The sequence below is a fragment of the Coturnix japonica genome, chromosome Z, assembly GCF_001577835.2.
Source record: "Coturnix japonica isolate 7356 chromosome Z, Coturnix japonica 2.1, whole genome shotgun sequence".
NCBI classification, from domain to species: domain Eukaryota; kingdom Metazoa; phylum Chordata; class Aves; order Galliformes; family Phasianidae; genus Coturnix; species Coturnix japonica.
Window position 1 is genome coordinate 12,834,656 of NC_029547.1, and position 17,546 is coordinate 12,852,201.

The 17,546-nt window shown below is 37.7% G+C and overlaps 1 protein-coding gene across 1 annotated transcript in view; it reads right to left on the reverse strand.

Moving 5' to 3' along the window:
- The window catches only part of HOMER1 (homer scaffold protein 1), an 88,754-nt gene that overhangs the window by 10,022 nt on the left and 61,186 nt on the right, over positions 1 to 17,546 (reverse strand). The window contains exons 6-8 of the mRNA XM_015848572.2: positions 16,069 to 16,225; positions 2,503 to 2,613; positions 921 to 1,001 (exon numbers count right to left, since the gene is read on the reverse strand). Coding sequence (XP_015704058.1) covers positions 921 to 1,001; positions 2,503 to 2,613; positions 16,069 to 16,225 — 349 coding nt within the window. The remainder of the gene's footprint in view (positions 1 to 920; positions 1,002 to 2,502; positions 2,614 to 16,068; positions 16,226 to 17,546) is intronic.

Consider the following 17,546-nt stretch of genomic DNA (forward strand, 5'->3'; position numbering starts at 1 on the left):
CTTAAGACAGCTTTAAACTTATTTCAATAGAACCATCTACAACCATTTTAAGAAGCTGATCACCCACAGAGTGATGTATGGACACGTGTACATAATATACCTGTTTGTTTACTGAAGATACATATACCAAAAAAAAAGAAGCTGCAAACTTTATAATTTTTAATAAGAACTCAGCCTTCTTTAATTCTGAGACATTTTTAATCCTTTACTAGTCTGTCCTTATTCCACTTACTAAGGAGAGCTGCTTCTCAACTCACTGCTACTTTTCATGAGGTCTCATACTGATATTATGACATACAAGAACAATTTCTAACTTTCATTATTATCTCTTTTTTTAATCCTCCCAACAGGAGCATGTCTACACTGGCTGGTTAGCCTGGCAACAGGAAGGCATAGGTACAGACGTAGCAGGGAGGAGTATACTGCTTCCAGCTGCTGAGGTATTTGGCGTTACAAGAAACAACCAATAAAAAAATAGTAAAAACACAATAATTCTAAGTAATTCCAAGAAAATGTCAAATTCTGTTTTTATAGTCTGTACTTCACAGTAACATTTTAACCTTAATCAGAGTAGGCTTTGAAGCTGATTACAGACTCATCTCTACGTGATGACACACAGTCTGACAATTCAGTGGCACACAAGACTATGACAAGATACTGCTGTGAAAATGAGACTGGCTCCAGAGTTGGGTGGAGATTTACGGTGTTCTAAATGGAATTTGGGTCAGTTCCCTCTGGAAAAAGTAATATTTTATTGCAGGTGGAAATTGTGGAATAAATTCCCAAGGAACATCCTGACCCACCAGGTACAGATTTATCTGGCAGCTTCAACCAGTACAGCATAAATTGCTGATGTAATCTGCTCACTTGAAGACCATTTTGCCCTTCTATCTAAATGAAGATGATGCACTATAGCTCACCTGTAACTTCTGGGTCAAAGAATCCCTCTGTGCCTGGAGCTCTCTGGCATTGTCAATTTCTTGTTTCAATCTTTCGATTTCCTAAAGAAGAACAAACAGTCCCTTTAACAAGATGCTATACGGTTTGGTTTCAGTGCAGGTAAGACGTCTTCTTCTTCATTGAATAAGCCATAGCAAAAGTACTAAAATGGGCAACTGGCTACCACCATCTTAAGACATGCTCCCACTATTCCTGAATCATAATCCTAAAAAGGCAATTCAATTGTGAATAAATAACAATAGTAACTATTTTCTTTGTTACATAAATCCAAACCTCTTCCGCTTCAAAAGACTAAACGATTTTTCTCCTAGGATATTAGAGGTTTTTGCAGTTGAAAACTGTATACTTTATGCTCTACTACAATTCAACCATTTCTTTCATGAGAAAAATCCAATTTTCATCTGTATTTTATTGTATTAAAAAAAAAAACCAAACTTGTCTGCTTTGGCCATTGATTTCTGTAAGAAACTTGACGCTAACAAATACATTTAAACAGAGGGCTGTACTTGCCTTTCTTTCGCTAAGAGGTCTCTGCATTCAGCATCTCTGCATAATTTGAAAGAGCATGGGAGGGTACCAAAAAGGGAAACGTTACCAACAAGAAGTTTATCTCAAATATGAGGGAGCCTGAAAAAGGTTTTCTTCCATTTTGGGTGGCCTTTCTTTTTATTCCAAGGATCCTCTCCCCTGCATCCTCCTCAGAAGGAGCTAACAACAGCCCCAAACTGCTGGAGGCAAGACCCTGAAGGTCACCCTGGGTCTCCAAAATCCAACACCAGTGCATGTTTTGTCCTTCATGGAGGGCTCAGAGAATCTGGTCTTGAACAGGGCAAACAAGCCATCGTATGAGGCTCCTTCCACCTTTTTTCCTATCCTAAAAGGGTTAATTCTCAGTCATTCTGTAGCGTAAATCTGCTTTCCTCTAGGACCCATGTCAGTACAGGTCTTATTCCAGTCTCTTCCATTTTCCAGGTGATGGGTCTAGCACAAAGGCAGATGGCACAAGAAACATCATTCCTGCTACTGGCTGGAGATTTGGCTTGATTTGAAGAAAAGGGCTGATCATAGGGATCATAAAAGTCAGCTATATTAACACAGCTTGAAAAACAGATTGGCCTGAAAAGAGTATTGATCTTTTTCTTGCTCCAAACCCCTCTCTCTAGAAAAACAAAGCACTCTTATGTCTGTCTTCCTTCTTACTGAGTTTTTATAGCATCAGTGTGATGGTAATTGCTCTAAAGAAACCATTTGTGCCACAATGTATATTTATTTTTGCAAAGGAAGATCTCAGAACTACCACAAAGAAAAAATATGATACACTTCTTTAGTTCTTCAGATGCCCAGCTCTACATTCGACTGCAATTATATAATAAAAAATATTAATATTTCCAAATTATTTTAATATACATGGTACAATAGCAATTACATTAACTTTTTAACATGTACAGGAAATAACAGTGTTTACCAATCACTGCAAGATTAATATCCAAAAGCTTTATAAATAATGTAACAGTAAATAAATAAAAAAACATTAGCAAATACCTCTTCTTTCTTCTTCAGTGTAGATTCTAACTCCTGTATTGTCTGGTTTAATTCTGTTTTATGTGTGTGGACTGCATTGGCTTGGCTGCTCACACACTCTAGCTCAGTCACCTGTTGAAATAATTAGTAGCAACACATACAGAATTAATTGCAACAGTTTCAAGGTACCATTACTTCTTTGCATAAGTAGCAGCATTTGAAATATTATCACTCTTAGTTTTGGGTGACTTATGTGATGAAAATGAAGACATTCTTATGAAACCTGCATAAAATTCCTCAAAAAACATTTCTGCAGAAAATGGCGACCATGTTTGTTACAATAGCTTGGAAACAATACATTTAACATGTTGCAGGCTAATTTAACATTAATTAAAAGTAATTCTTACTAATTATTTTATCGAAGCAGCTTTATTACTGTTTCAGCAACAGTAATGTCTAGATGAGTAAACACAGATCTGTCCATTTAACTTACCTCTCCATCTAACATTTTTAATGTTTCATCATCTTAATCAACCAAGCCACAATGTTCCCTCCTTTCCTAGCAAGCCAATTAACATTTCTCAGCCTCATTTTCTGACACTGCTTCAAGTGCAACAGCAGACACTCAGCTACCAATGCACAGCTGCCAACTTCTTGCATCCTCTTGATTCAGATCTCATCTCACAGTCACAAAGCCAACAGCTAATGGCACGATTTGGATTGGTGCAATTCCTCTTTATTAGCAGGCAGCATTCTCTGTCTGCCCTTGGATAAGATGCCTGGCAATGGTATATACCCTTTTCATTTTACTTCTTCAATTGAAGAGATATAGATATCCTGCCATTCATAGACAGTGGACAGGTATGCTTCAGGACAATTTTCTTGCTCTGATTTTTGAGGAATCGAGATTAGTGCCCTTCATCACCAATGCCAGTGAAGCCACTGTCGTGCCAGTAATTTCAGATTCTGAATTGTTTGTAGGTTTAAACAGAGATTACAGGGTGCAGGGAGAAGTTGAGAGAAAGCCAAGATTGAAGTAGAAGAAAATTAAAACAAAATCCCTCTCAGCTTTTCCCTTCTGAGTCACGGGGCATGAACCTTCCCTGTTTAACAGTCATGGCTGGTCTAGGTTTTCCTCCTGGAAAGCTGTCATTTGGCATTTTTGCACATCAGGTTTATAGATGTTGAGATGCTAAGACTACAGCAATTCTCAGGAGGGATAAGGGAAATTAGGGAAGAGAAGATAGCTTGACAACATGCCTAACATGAATACACTAAGAATTATCTCATTTACTGGAACTGTCCCAGAAGAAATATCTGCGCTCATAACAAATCAGTAACAACAGTTTATTCAGGTTTATATATGACTTGAGCATTATGACTGCAGACTTAGGCCATTTTCTCTGTATGCTAAAATTACACACAAATACATATATTTAGATTTTTTCTGACTACTACCAGTTGCAACTGCTACAGTGCTCACTACAGTAATGACACAAACACAAATGACCAGAATACAACACACTGGCCCTCATTCAGAACTGGACACATTTTGAAGTCATGTTTGGTGTTAAGTGTGTTGCATAGTCAAGAACCATTCACCATTTAGTAGAGCTGCCACACTTTTTTACACATTCTTGCATTTCTGCTCTAGGCTCAGCATAAATCCTGCAACTAATGCTTTATGTTGAGTTCTAGTTCATATCAAACTTTTGCTACAACTACCAAACTCATCTACTCCTTCTAAAGTTTAACCTGTTGAACCTTTCCAAGCATTCTGCTGAACCAAGTCTTCAGTCCAGTAGTGGAAGCCTCTGTGAACCCAGGGTTCATAGTGTTGATTTAGGAACCTGGGTCCAGCTCCTCTCCTATCTGTTGTAAATATCTGGAACAATATATAGTAACCTCAAAGAAGGCCAATCTATCATATAAAGCAATTGTACCTCAGTGATTACTAAGCAGTAGTAATAGGGAGTCTGGTGAAATTAAGGCTTCTCTTTGGTCAAGGAGGATCTGGTCAGCAGTCATCTAGGCAAACTCAACACGGATAAGTCCATGGGCCCTGATGGAATGTACCCTTGAATGCTGAGGGAGCTGGTGGAAGTGTCTGCCACGCCACTCTTTACGGCCTTTGAAAGGTCACGAAGAACAGGATGGGTACCTAAGGTCTGGAGAAAAGCCTTGGGAGGAATAACCACATACATTGGTACAAGTCAGAGGCTGACCTGTTGGATAGGAGCTCTTCAGAGAAGAACCTGGGTGTCCTGGTGGACAATAGGTTGACAATGAATAGGACACTGTGGCCATGAAGGCCAATGGTTTCCTGGGATTCATGAAGAAGAATGTGGCCAGCAGGTCAATGGAAGTGGTCTTTTCCCCCTTCTTTGCCCTGTTAAGGCCACAGCTGGAGTACTGTGCCCAGTTTTGGGCACACCGGTTCAAGAAAGGTAGGGAGCTTCTGGAAGGAGTCGAGAAGAGGTATACAAATGTGATGAGGGGCGGTGACCATCTACCTTGTGAGGAAAGGCTGAGAGACCAACTGTGTTGCTGCTAGCTGGAAATGCCGCCTGGAAGAGACCATTTATGGCTGCATGGCTCACATGAACACTCCTCAGTGTGCTCTGGGCAATGCTAACTCAAGACACATTCTGAAATCACTTAAGCAAATGCAGCTGATTTTGCTTGAGTGAGTGGGTTCTGCTATACAGATCTTGCCAACAGTCAAGCACTCCCAGAAGGGCAATTAATTACCCATACTAAAGGCGATGTGATGTGGACTTTAGCCCAACTTATCCCTGGGAAGAAATGCATTTCTGTGATTCTGCAATTTCTTCATGCTTATGCAAGAAAATAATGCATTGTTCAACGGTTTTGTTTAGTGCTTTTTGAAAAAACAGTAACCAAAATAATAATAATAAATAAATAAAAATAAAAAATAAAATTAATTAAAAGGACATGGCGACTTTAATCAGTCTTATTTAAATGCCTATTCCTATACAAATCTGAAAAGACGTCATATATTTTCATGATGGTCTCTTCCTCAATGTGTCTTCACATAAGAAAATCATCTTATGACCTTTCAAAAAATTTGTAGAGTAAGATGGGTTGGAAAACTCTGCAACACAAAGCATACGTGATTGAAAACAAAAGTTACAAAAGATAAAGCTCTAGGCAAAAATCTGGACAACATTTACTTGCTCAGTTTCTTGTTTCAAATTGACTTTTTTTTTTCCTCGTGATCACTGGTCCAATAAAAAACACTCAGAATAACTATTTAAGCATTTCGCACAGAGGAAGGCACAGAAGAATGGTAAAACAGTTTAGTCTGACCCTCCCAACTGCTATTTCCAGTTATATATCTCCTTATACATTTTTTTCATATTTAAGATCAAGGTACAATCAATCATTCAAAGTTTTGCAACATTAACCAACTTACTGCAACTTCTTTCTGGTACAGAATTCTGACCGTATTCTGAATTCCGACAAAGACTGAAAAAAATCAGTCTTTGAACAATAACGGATTAAACAAAATTTTTTTCTGCCACCATAAGACTGCACATCCAGAATAAGTCAAAACTGTGACTTCCTAATCAAGACTTTAAAAGAAAAGGAACATTATTCTTAGCCCCTACTTCTGTATTTTACACTTGTCACTGAGGTAATGATAGCTCATGAAGAAAGAATATCTGAAAGGGCTTTTTGGTGACCACTTAATAGGATAATTTTTCTAGTATATGGAAATTATTATACCAAAATGCATAGTTGAGTGAGAAATACGCCAGCTCAAATAAGACAGAAAGACAATTTGTTCTGATGGAGCCTTTCCTGCAGAGGCCATTCAAGACTTTTCCAAGGATTTTGATCTAGGATCAACAGCTTATAAACAGAGAATGCCAGGCAGAAGTTTTCATTGTAGTTTTCAGCTGCTGGCAAGACAGGAGTGGCCCTGCCAGGCAGGGGGGTCGGAGCTTCATGATCCTTAAGGTCTCTTCCAATCTGGTTCATTCTGTGATTCTTTGATTCTGTGAGTGAGGACAGGTAACAGAAGGGAGAACAGATTTTATATAAGCTTAAGACCGTGACTGCACAAAGGTACTCCCAGGAAGCAAACTAAATCAAACTCTAAGAAACCAAGTGAAAAGACCGTATCAAATCTTGAAACAGACATCTGCTTAACAATTGAAGGTTTTGGTCAGACAGAGGCAAAGAAATGGGAATTACAGGAATACTTCAATTGGCCACCCTCCCAGAGCAATTACTGACAGAATCAATCTGGGCTATATTTGCTCTAGGTTGACTCACTTTTCTCAACCACTTTCCTGAGATACCTGTGTAGTCTTCTGACCTCAATCTACAGAAGTTTTTATTCAGGATCTTAAGGTTAGAAGCAATAGGCCATGAATTTCTTCTTAAATTTCACACAGAAATTACTTCAACTATTACAGAAATGTAGAGAAAGACAGGTTAAGATAAATTTTCAGTGTCACTTTAGTTTGTTTTATAGATAGTCTGACACTCTTTAACGTGCTCTCTAAAGATGCTTTTGTCATTTAAATTTATTGTGGAACACAATATCCAAGGTCTACTAACCCAGGCTATAGTGTGGAACAGAATAATTTTCATGTGTAGTTTAAGTATTCCTTATGTATTTTTAGCCGGTTGAGTTGCATCCCTTAATGGAACGTAACTGCAACTGTGATAATATTATTCTATCAATAATCGAAGATGAGCCTCATACTAAGAAAAGAAGAGCCCTTTGCTTTCCACAGTGAGAAGAAAAATGGTACTGTGTGTCTCAGCAATAATTGGAATAACAGTTTCACATAATTTTTGTGCAAGAAGTTTCTCAGTTCTTCACAGTGGACAGCAAGATAGAGAACAACATGCAAACAAGGCAATCATAAAGAACAATCTCTCATAGCTTTCAAGAATAAAAACACTGTGAAGAATTTTGGATCTAAGAAATGTGAGAATGCAGAAAGCAAGGAAAACTGCATTCCAAGGCAGCTGCTGATCAGATGGATCACTTCTGACAGCAAATCTACCCTTGTCATTTTACAAGATTTATCCATAGATGAAATGAGAACCTTGTGGAAGAAGGAATTTTTGTGAATTAACAGCATTATATTATTTTTCTTCAACTGATAAATCAATTAAAGATTTTGCTGAAAAGGACGCATTTATCTCTTTGGGCACTGAAGCCTCAAGCCATGCAAATGTCAAAATGTTTCCCAAAGTTCTTCATTTCTGCAGAGAAGAAAGAAGAATAATCCATCATTTGCTTGATTTTCGTGAAGAAAGTAATGAAACTGCAGTAGGGATATCTGAAAATACAGGAGTGTACTCGATTCTCTGGGCATAAGCCATCAATTGCTTTTTGCAACTGATAGTTCTAATACTAACTTCAGGGGACATCTCTTAGTCTACAATCCAATAGTGAGTATTTTTCCAGCTATCTGACCTCTTCATTAAGCACGTGCAATAGCAAACATGGTACAGATAGGTTATCTCTTAATCCTGAGGACTTCAAGTCCTGTAATTTCCCTATTCTGCAATGGAGCTTTGGAATGATGACGAAGGAGTAGATGACGGGCTTTTAAGTGAAAACATTTTTTTAATCTTCCCCAGACTGACCGCAGTTACTTTTCCAGCACCTCACATTAAATGTAAGTGAATTCCCTCACAAAAAATATAGTCTCAGGTCATAAAAGGAAATCTGCTCCAAAAGTAAACAAGGCAAACAGAAAAAGAGAAAAGACTTGCCTTCGGTTCACTAACATTCCATAAAAGAAGCAGGCTTCACTTTCTCATTTCAGGAAGCAAAACAACCATCACCTGATTCACCTGCTATGTGTGAAAAAGGACTATCTTCTTAAGAAATCTGAAGCATTAAACAAAGATTGAATCTTGATAAAGTCTATGTGTGGATTACTGGTATTAGGAATTACTCATAAAAGGGACCTGAGAGTATGTGCTAGACAACAGAAGCCAATAAGAAAAGCAATATGAAATTTTTTAGGATAGTTGAAATGGGTCTGGGGGAGCAAAAATGTGTATGTGACAGGAAAATACATACTTGAAACTAAATGTTTGGCTTTTCTCCATTGCTTATTCCCCCAGTGTCACACAGATAGCCACCCTTCACAAGTCTCCTCTCAAGCATTTTTAAAATACCACTCTGGATTTCCTTCTATTAGAAACTAGTCCCACTGTGAGGATAACAGACCTTAAGCAGAAAATTACTGCCTCTTCTAAATCAGAAACTCTTCTTTTAGAAACATAATTTCAAAAATTGAAAGTAAAGTTACTGTTTTCCCATATACCTTCTACAAACTTGAGTGTAACAGTTACGAAAATTAGCTTTTCCAGAGCTTACTATGTTGTTTCTAACCTTTTTATACTCCTCAGATCACCTCTCTTGAACATCTGGTCAATATTTAACATCATTTACCATGACTTGGGCAAGAGCTACCTTACTAATTTTTTTCTTTTTCTAGACTTTCAAGCACAATATGAATTTGGATACAATTCCAGATTAATAGAATATATTAGTACTGATTTATCTATTTTCTGGGCACTCAGGACTCATCAGTTGGTATGCTCATTTGTTTCAATTAAATGCATTAAAAAATGCCAGCAAAATGGTAATCCCACTGTTTCAATTAAATTGCCAGGCTAACCACACTTACCCTGCAAAATGCTTATCTGTTTGCTTTATAAACAAACAGCACCACATGACTCATATGCAAATTAAATTAATTTAGGAAGGAAGTTAAACTTGGACAATTTGTTTCTTTAATCAACCATTCTAAATTTAAATCTAACATAAGTTCAGGCTTCTCTGTAGGAAGAGGAGGGACACATTCTTGAAAGGAGAATGACAAGAGGGAGGTAACTCACAAAAAAAGGTTCTTTTAGAAATACCCAAGAACTCAGTCACTTCCTTTCATGATGGTATTTCAGGTTTCTTCTCCTGCAGATGAATGATCTTCAAGGACTGTAGCATTCTTAGTATGCAGTGGTGTTATTACACTGCGCAATTGCCCAGTGTCATAGGATGATTTACTTTAGCAGCTGGCATGCAAAAAAATGCATAGTTTTCATTTTTTACTTGACAAAGGTGAAACTTTGGGTTACTTTCCATAATTCACATCACCATTCAATCCTTTCCTTTCTATGATAGCAAGATTAATGTTAGTATCAATGCTACTTTGTTTGTCTGAAGTAGCTACTTCATACTTTTATTTTTTTACCAAGCTGTTCTAAGCTCATGAGTCCCTTCTTGACTTCAAAAAGCTGCACAGGATGTGTAGGAGTGCTTCCCAGCCCTGTTTAAGGCACATCTCTGTTGTAAAGCTGCTTCTGAGCAGATCAGAGGACAGGAGGTTTAGAACTCTCAGTTAAGCTCCTGACTGGGTATTGTATCTTCTCAAAACTATTATCTGTTTATTAGAAGGAAAAATCCATACAAGAATTTAGTGAACTTTTGAAAAATATGTCTGACAAAATACCAATATACAGTGTTTCTCACTTAAGCTCATAATATATCAGAAGAGAACATAAAACTTTAATTTATGGAGACCTTTACACTCAGTCACACTGAATCTGTATTCTTTTTATCCTCAGCTCCAGGCATTATTAATGCAGAAAATAAGCAGGAGAAAGAAGATAAAAGCCTCAGAGAAAGCAATTAAAAGAAAACAAACTAAATTAATTTTTTTTTATGCCATCAAAAATCAAATACAGAGACATTGTAGCTTTGTTTCTATATTTTAAAAATGCCAACTGTGATACAAAGAAAAACTATTTCAGTCAAATTTAAAGCACTTAGAGAATACAAAATGTTGGGTTTAAAGTAATTTAAAACATCTCAAAAAGCAAAGCTTACCACAGAGTACAGCATGAGAGTGGGAAGCTCTGCAGTGGGACCTGGATAGGAAGAATTGATGGGCCGTATCCAATTGTATGGCATTCATTGAGGCTAAATGCCAGGTCGTAACATATCTATGTAGCAGTGTAGGCTTGGGGAAAAGTGGTTGTAAAGCTGCCCAGCAAGCACTAAGGGGTGCTGGTCAACAGCAAGCTGAACACAAGCCAGCAGTGCACCCAGGTGGCCAAGAAGGCCAGTGGTATCCTGGCTTGTATCAGAAACAGTACGGCCAGCAGGCATAGGGAACTGTCCCACTGTAATCGGCAGTGGGGAGACCACACCTTGAGAACTGTTTTCAGCTTTGGCCCCCTCACTACAAAGATATGGAATTGCTGGAATGTGTACAGAGAACAGCAGCAAAACTGATAAGGGATCTCCAGGAAAAAAAAGAGGAGCAGCTGAGGGAACTACGATTGTTTAGTCTGGAGAAGAGGAGGCTAAAGGGAGAGCTCTTTACAAATGATACTCTACAGAGATCTTGAATGACTTTTCCAACCCCTATGATTCTATGATTCTATGAACCATAAGTTTCATTTTATTACAGTTAATAATAGAAATTATGAGTGAGATATAAAGCAAAACAGAAGTATGTCTGTAAGTAAATTGTGTCAAACTTGAAACTGATGAAAAGGTACCATAAGATCTTCCCATAATAAATAGTATTAGCAACAAAAAGACATAATTTATATGAAAAGGCAACTATTTATGTAAATAAGGCTATTTATAAGGCTATTTATATAAAGAGAAAACTAAAAACAGAAATAACAACATAAAATTTACTAGTACATATTTACCAATATACACTGCACTACTTCCCCCTGCCACCACTCTTCACAGAGGATATGAGTCCGCTGTGTCTTTCAGATAGATGACTCAGGCACCAAACTTAAAGCCACAATTAAATTATATATAAACCACAAAATATATTATTAAACTGCACTAAACATAGCAGATAGAGCTGGAAGTACAGTTCTTAAATTTGGAAGCGGGTCTATAGTACAACAGTATGACCTTTGTAAGTGAGCATATCTATCTAATGCGTGGAGATGTACTCACATATTGCTTCTCCAGCATGCAAGATGCTGTAATAGCCACCTTGTGCATATAAAACAACTAGATTGCAGCTAAACAGGCAAACTAATTGCCAAAATTTTCTTTATCCTTGAAGTAAATTTTCTATAAGTATTTCTAAAAATCATTTATCTACCCTTTTCCAACACAGTTCCTTTTGGATCAAACAGCATTTCACTTTTGAAGTGGTATCATACGCAAGTTGCAGCATGGCCAACTCTACACAGGTATTAGAAAAACAGGTCAGAAAAATATTGGAACAGATTGTGCAGAGGCACTCTGGATTCACCATCTTCCAGGACTTGACTCATGGTCCTCAGTAACCTGTTCAAGCCTGGTGCTGGATCTAACTTCAAAGTTGGCCATGCTTTTTGTGTGGAGTTGGGCAAGGTAAGTTGCAAGTTCCCCTTCATGTTAAATGATTCTGTGGTACTGTGAAATAAAGATGGATTTTGTCTCATTTGACTAAAGGCATTTATAGAGGACTAGCTGTGATATGAGGGACAAGCACTTACAGAAGCAAATTCACCAAATTATATTAATAAGTTTTCTTACCCTAGTGCACTTATTTATGTTTTTGCTTCTATATGAATTATATCTATAAAAAAAGACCACCATCTTAGACATTATATGTAAATATGAAATACTGCATAGAGATCTGGGGCCCCCAGCATAAGAAAGATGTGGAGCTGTTGGAGCAGGTCCAGAGAATCAGAGGGCTGGAGCACCTCTTCTAAGATAACAGGCTGAAGCAGCAGAGGTTTGTTCAGCATGAAGAGAAGGCTGTGGGGAGATCACAATGTGGCCTTCCAGTACTTGAAGGGGATTTAGAAGAAAGCTGTAGAGAGACACTCTGTCACAGAGTGTAATGATGGGTATAACAGCTATAAGCTATAAGAGGAGAGATTTAGGTTAGATTTTAGGAAGAAATTGGAACTGGATGAGCCTTAAGGTCTCTTCGTGCCCAAGCCATTCTGTAATTCTATAATTCTACCATAAACCTAACAGAATGATTACATCATACAGTTTCGTGACACTACTTGCTACAGAACGTACCATAGCCAACAATATCCAGATGCAGTATTTCACAAGCACTTTTTCTATAGGTGTGATGGAGAAATATCTGTGTGGCAATTTCTTTCTGAAATGGACCACTACTTCAAATTTAAAGATCAGTTTCCAACACTCAGGGTAGAAAAGCTTTTGTATTGTGCTGTACAGGTAACAGACTGAGAAGATTGATGCACACCTTTGCCTAGACAGCTTGATTTACAGTGTTAGCCAAGCCTATATTTCTCTTAAAGCAATTCCAACAGAGAACAGTACTTTTGATGAACTATCCTGTAATAATTTACAGGCACGCCTGAGAACAATAAGCACACAGATATGCAAGACATCAGTAAGTCTGGTGGTAAACAGTTACAGAAAACTTTAATACAAGCACGTAGAAGATGACTGTAAGGGCACAGTGCAGATGATCCCACGTTATACCATTTCATTTCCCTTCAGAAATACAAAATAAGTGCAGGAAGTTTGCCTGACAAAGGTTACAAAAAGTAATCATCTACTAATGAATGTAGCTAATAGTGAAAGCCAGTAACAGGACAGGACTAAGTGACAGCAATATGAAGAAAATGGGATCATCTGCCACCAGAACTTGCTCATCTCGTCTCATGGGACTTTGAGCAGTGGGCAGAAAATTCATTTAATGTTGTTCTGTATTACTTTTTTAATCTTTGTTGGATCAGAACTGCAGTGTCTCCACTTTGGAGACTGCAACTAAAGTCATATGTCCTCCTATGAAGAATGCCACTTAATTATGTCAGTATTTTAGCAACAAGTTTTGCACTGTAGAACCTACCTAGTGGTCACATCCACACAAACTTTTGCAGTGTAGTAATCGTGATGTAAGTTTATAACTTACATAAATGTATCAACTACAATTATTATTATCTTTCATTCACAAAACTTAACCACGGGTTAGAACTTCCACAGTTCCAAAGGGGATACTTAAATGAGACAAGTGAAAGCCTCTCCACATAAACATATAAGACTAGCTTGTGCCTCAATAGAAATAGATTATATAAATAGAGTCCCTCAAGCTCCACCTTAAAGTAAGAAAATAGTACACAAATGGCTTGAGAGTAGAGGAATGGAAGATATCACTGCTGATCTCCAAGATCAATTAGTGGGGTGAGTTTCTCTTCTTCCCCACAGGGACACCTGTTGGGTAAAATCTGCAAACACAGTTATGCTGAGTGCTGCCCATGGGAAACTTCAAAATAAGTTGTACAGAGTTATTCTATAATTTAACGCATTTGCAGCTGGCCATATTTTTCTTATTTTTTGTTAACCTCACATGCTTTGTACACAGCTCATTTACCAAGAGCAATCCAAAATAACCGGTATTCCTGTTCCTTTAATAAACTGCACTGTTCACTAATCCAGCCATGAGAGTTCTCATTGAATGCAGACAGATTCCTCAAGGGTCATCGTGAGAGACCATTTGAAGATGACTAGGTGAATTGGGCAGTGCATACTTGTGAATCCATAATTATGATAATGCAATCAGGCTTAAAAGTATTAAATTGGATATTACCCAGAATTTAAGCCTAGACACCCCTACGCTCTCTGATATCTGAGGACAATCTGGAACATAAATGGGGTTATTTTCTGCCTAACTTCTCTGTGACTACTAACAGCCTTCACCGGCCAGGTTCAATGCAGATCTGAGACAACCTTTTGCAATTTGGCTAACTACAGTTTCCATATCTTCTTTTGTCCAATAGAGTTCAGCATATAAAATCAAACTAAAAGGTCTGCTCTGTTTGTACTGGACCTTTCCCACCTGACAGATTATTCAAGTATACAGTTTTCATGCACAAAAGTATACAGAATCATAGAATCATAGAACGTTCTGGGTTGAAAAGGACCTCAAAGATCATCTAGTTTCAACCCCCCTGCTAAGTGCCAGCCAGACCAGGCTGCCCAGAGCCACATCCAACCTGACCCTGAATTCCTCCAGAAATGGGGCACCCACAACCTCCTTGGGCAACCTGTTCCAGTGTGTCATCACCCTCTGTGTGAAAAACTTCCTCCTGATATCTAACCTAAACCTCCCATGTCTCAGTTTAAAACCACTCCCCCTTGTCCTATCTCTCTTCCCCAGGCTAAACAAGCCCAGTTCCATCTTAGTTTCAGCTGGGATAGAACTGTTTTCTTCAAAGTCTCTGGTATGATGCTATGTTTAGTTCTAGGAGAAAAACAGTGTCAATAGCACACCAGTGATACTTGTCTGCTATGTAGTGTTGTATAAAGCCAAGGCCATTCTCATTAGAGGGTCCAAGGAGCTGGAAAGGAAGGGAATTAGGACAGCTGACCTAAACTTGCCATACAACATACCATATGACATCAAGTACAAGGAGTTCTGAAGGGGGTGGGAGTTTATCTCACTCTCTTCTGCTGATAGAGGGACTAGCTGGGCACCAATTTGGGGGCAGTGAGAAATTACTTATGCATATTACATACATATATATATACATATACATTTGTCATAATTGTTATCCTTTTCCTTTTCTCTATCTTAGTAAATAGTTTTCTCCCAACCCACAAGTTCTACTTCATCTTTTCCTACTCTCTCCCCATCCCACTGGGAAGGGGTACAATGTGTGGAGCTCAGCCACCCCTGCCCACCTACTGGGTTAAATCTCAACAAGGTCCTTTGCTTTTTTTTTTTTTTTTTTAAAAGTTTTCTTGACTTAAGTTAATCTCCTGATATAAACAAAACTGTAATAAATTTCCCCCACATACACATTTTCTCCATATGTCTTATGACTGCCTTCACTTTGCGTAGAAATATGTCTTACGCTACAATTACAAAGTCGTGCATAAAAGTGAATGAATTATAACAATATATTAAGTACATGTTACATAAGAAAAGAGATATTGTATACTTGTTTTCACAATGCAGCCTTAAATCTTTATTCCTCACAGAAGACTGTTACTCTTAACTGCGCTACACTTTAACTTCTGGTTTGTAAAAGGACTTCTGCAAGACTCTAGAGAATGGGATCCTGTCCCTCTTGTATGAATGCAGATCTTTAACTGCACGTTGTGAGCTTGATCCTATGCTCACTTTTCTTTGGGTGCAAGGACAAAAGGAAGCTGCTGGACTTCAGTACCTCTGGAAACTTCAAGATGATTTCCTTAACTTACAGATCTGATGTCACATTTCAGTGGGCTTAAAGGCAAGAGGACACTGAATGTAATGACTCCATGGCATTCTATAGAGAAGATCGTGAAACAAGTATGATGCAGCTGACATAAAATGAAGAGTAAATGCTGACAAAGATGTTCTGTGGTTCACAGCTCAGATAACATTTGCTCCAACTGAATCCTCTACAGAAAAGGAACTGATAGTAAGTAACTTCCTGGCAAGCTCCATGTGCTTTAAAGTGATCATCAGTGTCTGTGTTAAAGATTCACCTGCATCTTCAACATTACACTTATTCGTTCAATTTCAATATGAGCATATATATCCACCAATACTTCTGTCTCAATGATCCTGGCTGTTTGCCTTGACTTACCCGCTTATGAAGACGCTCTGCTTCCTCCTGATATGCAGCAAGCTGTTGTTTCCATTGTTTTACATTGGCAGTGGACTCCAGCAGGGCTGCTGTGAGCTTAGCATTATTACCCTTGAGTGTGGCCAGTTCTGCCTCCCAATGCTTGCTGATTGTCGAACTGCAAGAACAGAATGAGAATGCTCACACACCTCAAAACTCTAAATGTTCAAATGAGAATGCAAGTGCTCAAATAATCAAAACTTTAAATACAAAAAATAGCCATCAACAGAATTTTTAGTATAGATACATCATAATTGGAAAACAACCTCTAATCTCTACACTCAACAATTTTTTTGCTTTAATAAAATGTTAAGGATGACGAAATCCACACCAACTTCCCAAATGCAACACCTCATAATTCTACAATATGCATATATATATGACTCATCATCATTTTAACATGTATACATTAAGTGCTTTTTCAGCCTATTCCTTAATGAAAGATACTGTAGAAAGAGATCTGTCACAAAAGTGATAATGCAGTGCTTTGGAACTACAGCTTAGTAACCCCAATGCAAGCCTTCTGTGACTGAAATATACTTTATACTTCCTTTTTAAAACTTAAAGTTTGAAGACCTTAAATTTCAACATCATAATATGGTTACTTGTACTTCAGTAATACTGGCAAAGAAGCTAAAGATCAAGAAGCATGGAGATATTTTTCCATTACTGCAAACAGGATTCTGGTGGTGGGGTTTACTGAGTAGCTTATGGACAAATAATTCCTGCCTATAGTTTAGTTATTATCTGAGCAAATACAGGTCTTTAATTTTCAAAGATAAGTGTTCATCCATCATCTGTAAACTTCATCTTTACACTGAGTATGCAAAGGAAAAAGCATGCCAGACATACCAGGTGAATGTATTAGTATTCAAAGAGGTTATCACTGTTTACTTTTATAAAGAAAATGGCATGTGAGATGCATACCTACATGGAAAATACAGAAGGAAAATAATTCCTTTTGTTTAATTGGCTTACTATTAAAAGCGTCATTGAAAACCAATGATCTGTAACTCTTGTCAAAATAACTTTGCATATATGGTGAATTCTGAGTAATTATCATAATTATTATAACGTAATATGCTTAATTATATTTTGCATTTAATTTTATAGGTTTATTTGAACTTTGCATATAGAAGCAATGAAACATTCTGCCATCATTTTACCCACTAAGTTTCTTCTCTTCCAATTGCACATGCATAGCCTGTCCCACAAAAGCATGCTCCAGAAACACAATGATTCTTAGAGAACTTCCTGAGGTGTTCAAAGCCAGACAGTCATCAAGTAATATTTATTATCCATTCAGATCACATCTGCCTTTGCACTAACATGGGATGTCTGATTCTTCCATGCTGCAGCATTTTCCTCCAGATATATTGCTAGGTCCCCATGAAGAGGAATACACGTTCTTTTAGAAGAGGAATAGGGGTTCTTTCACA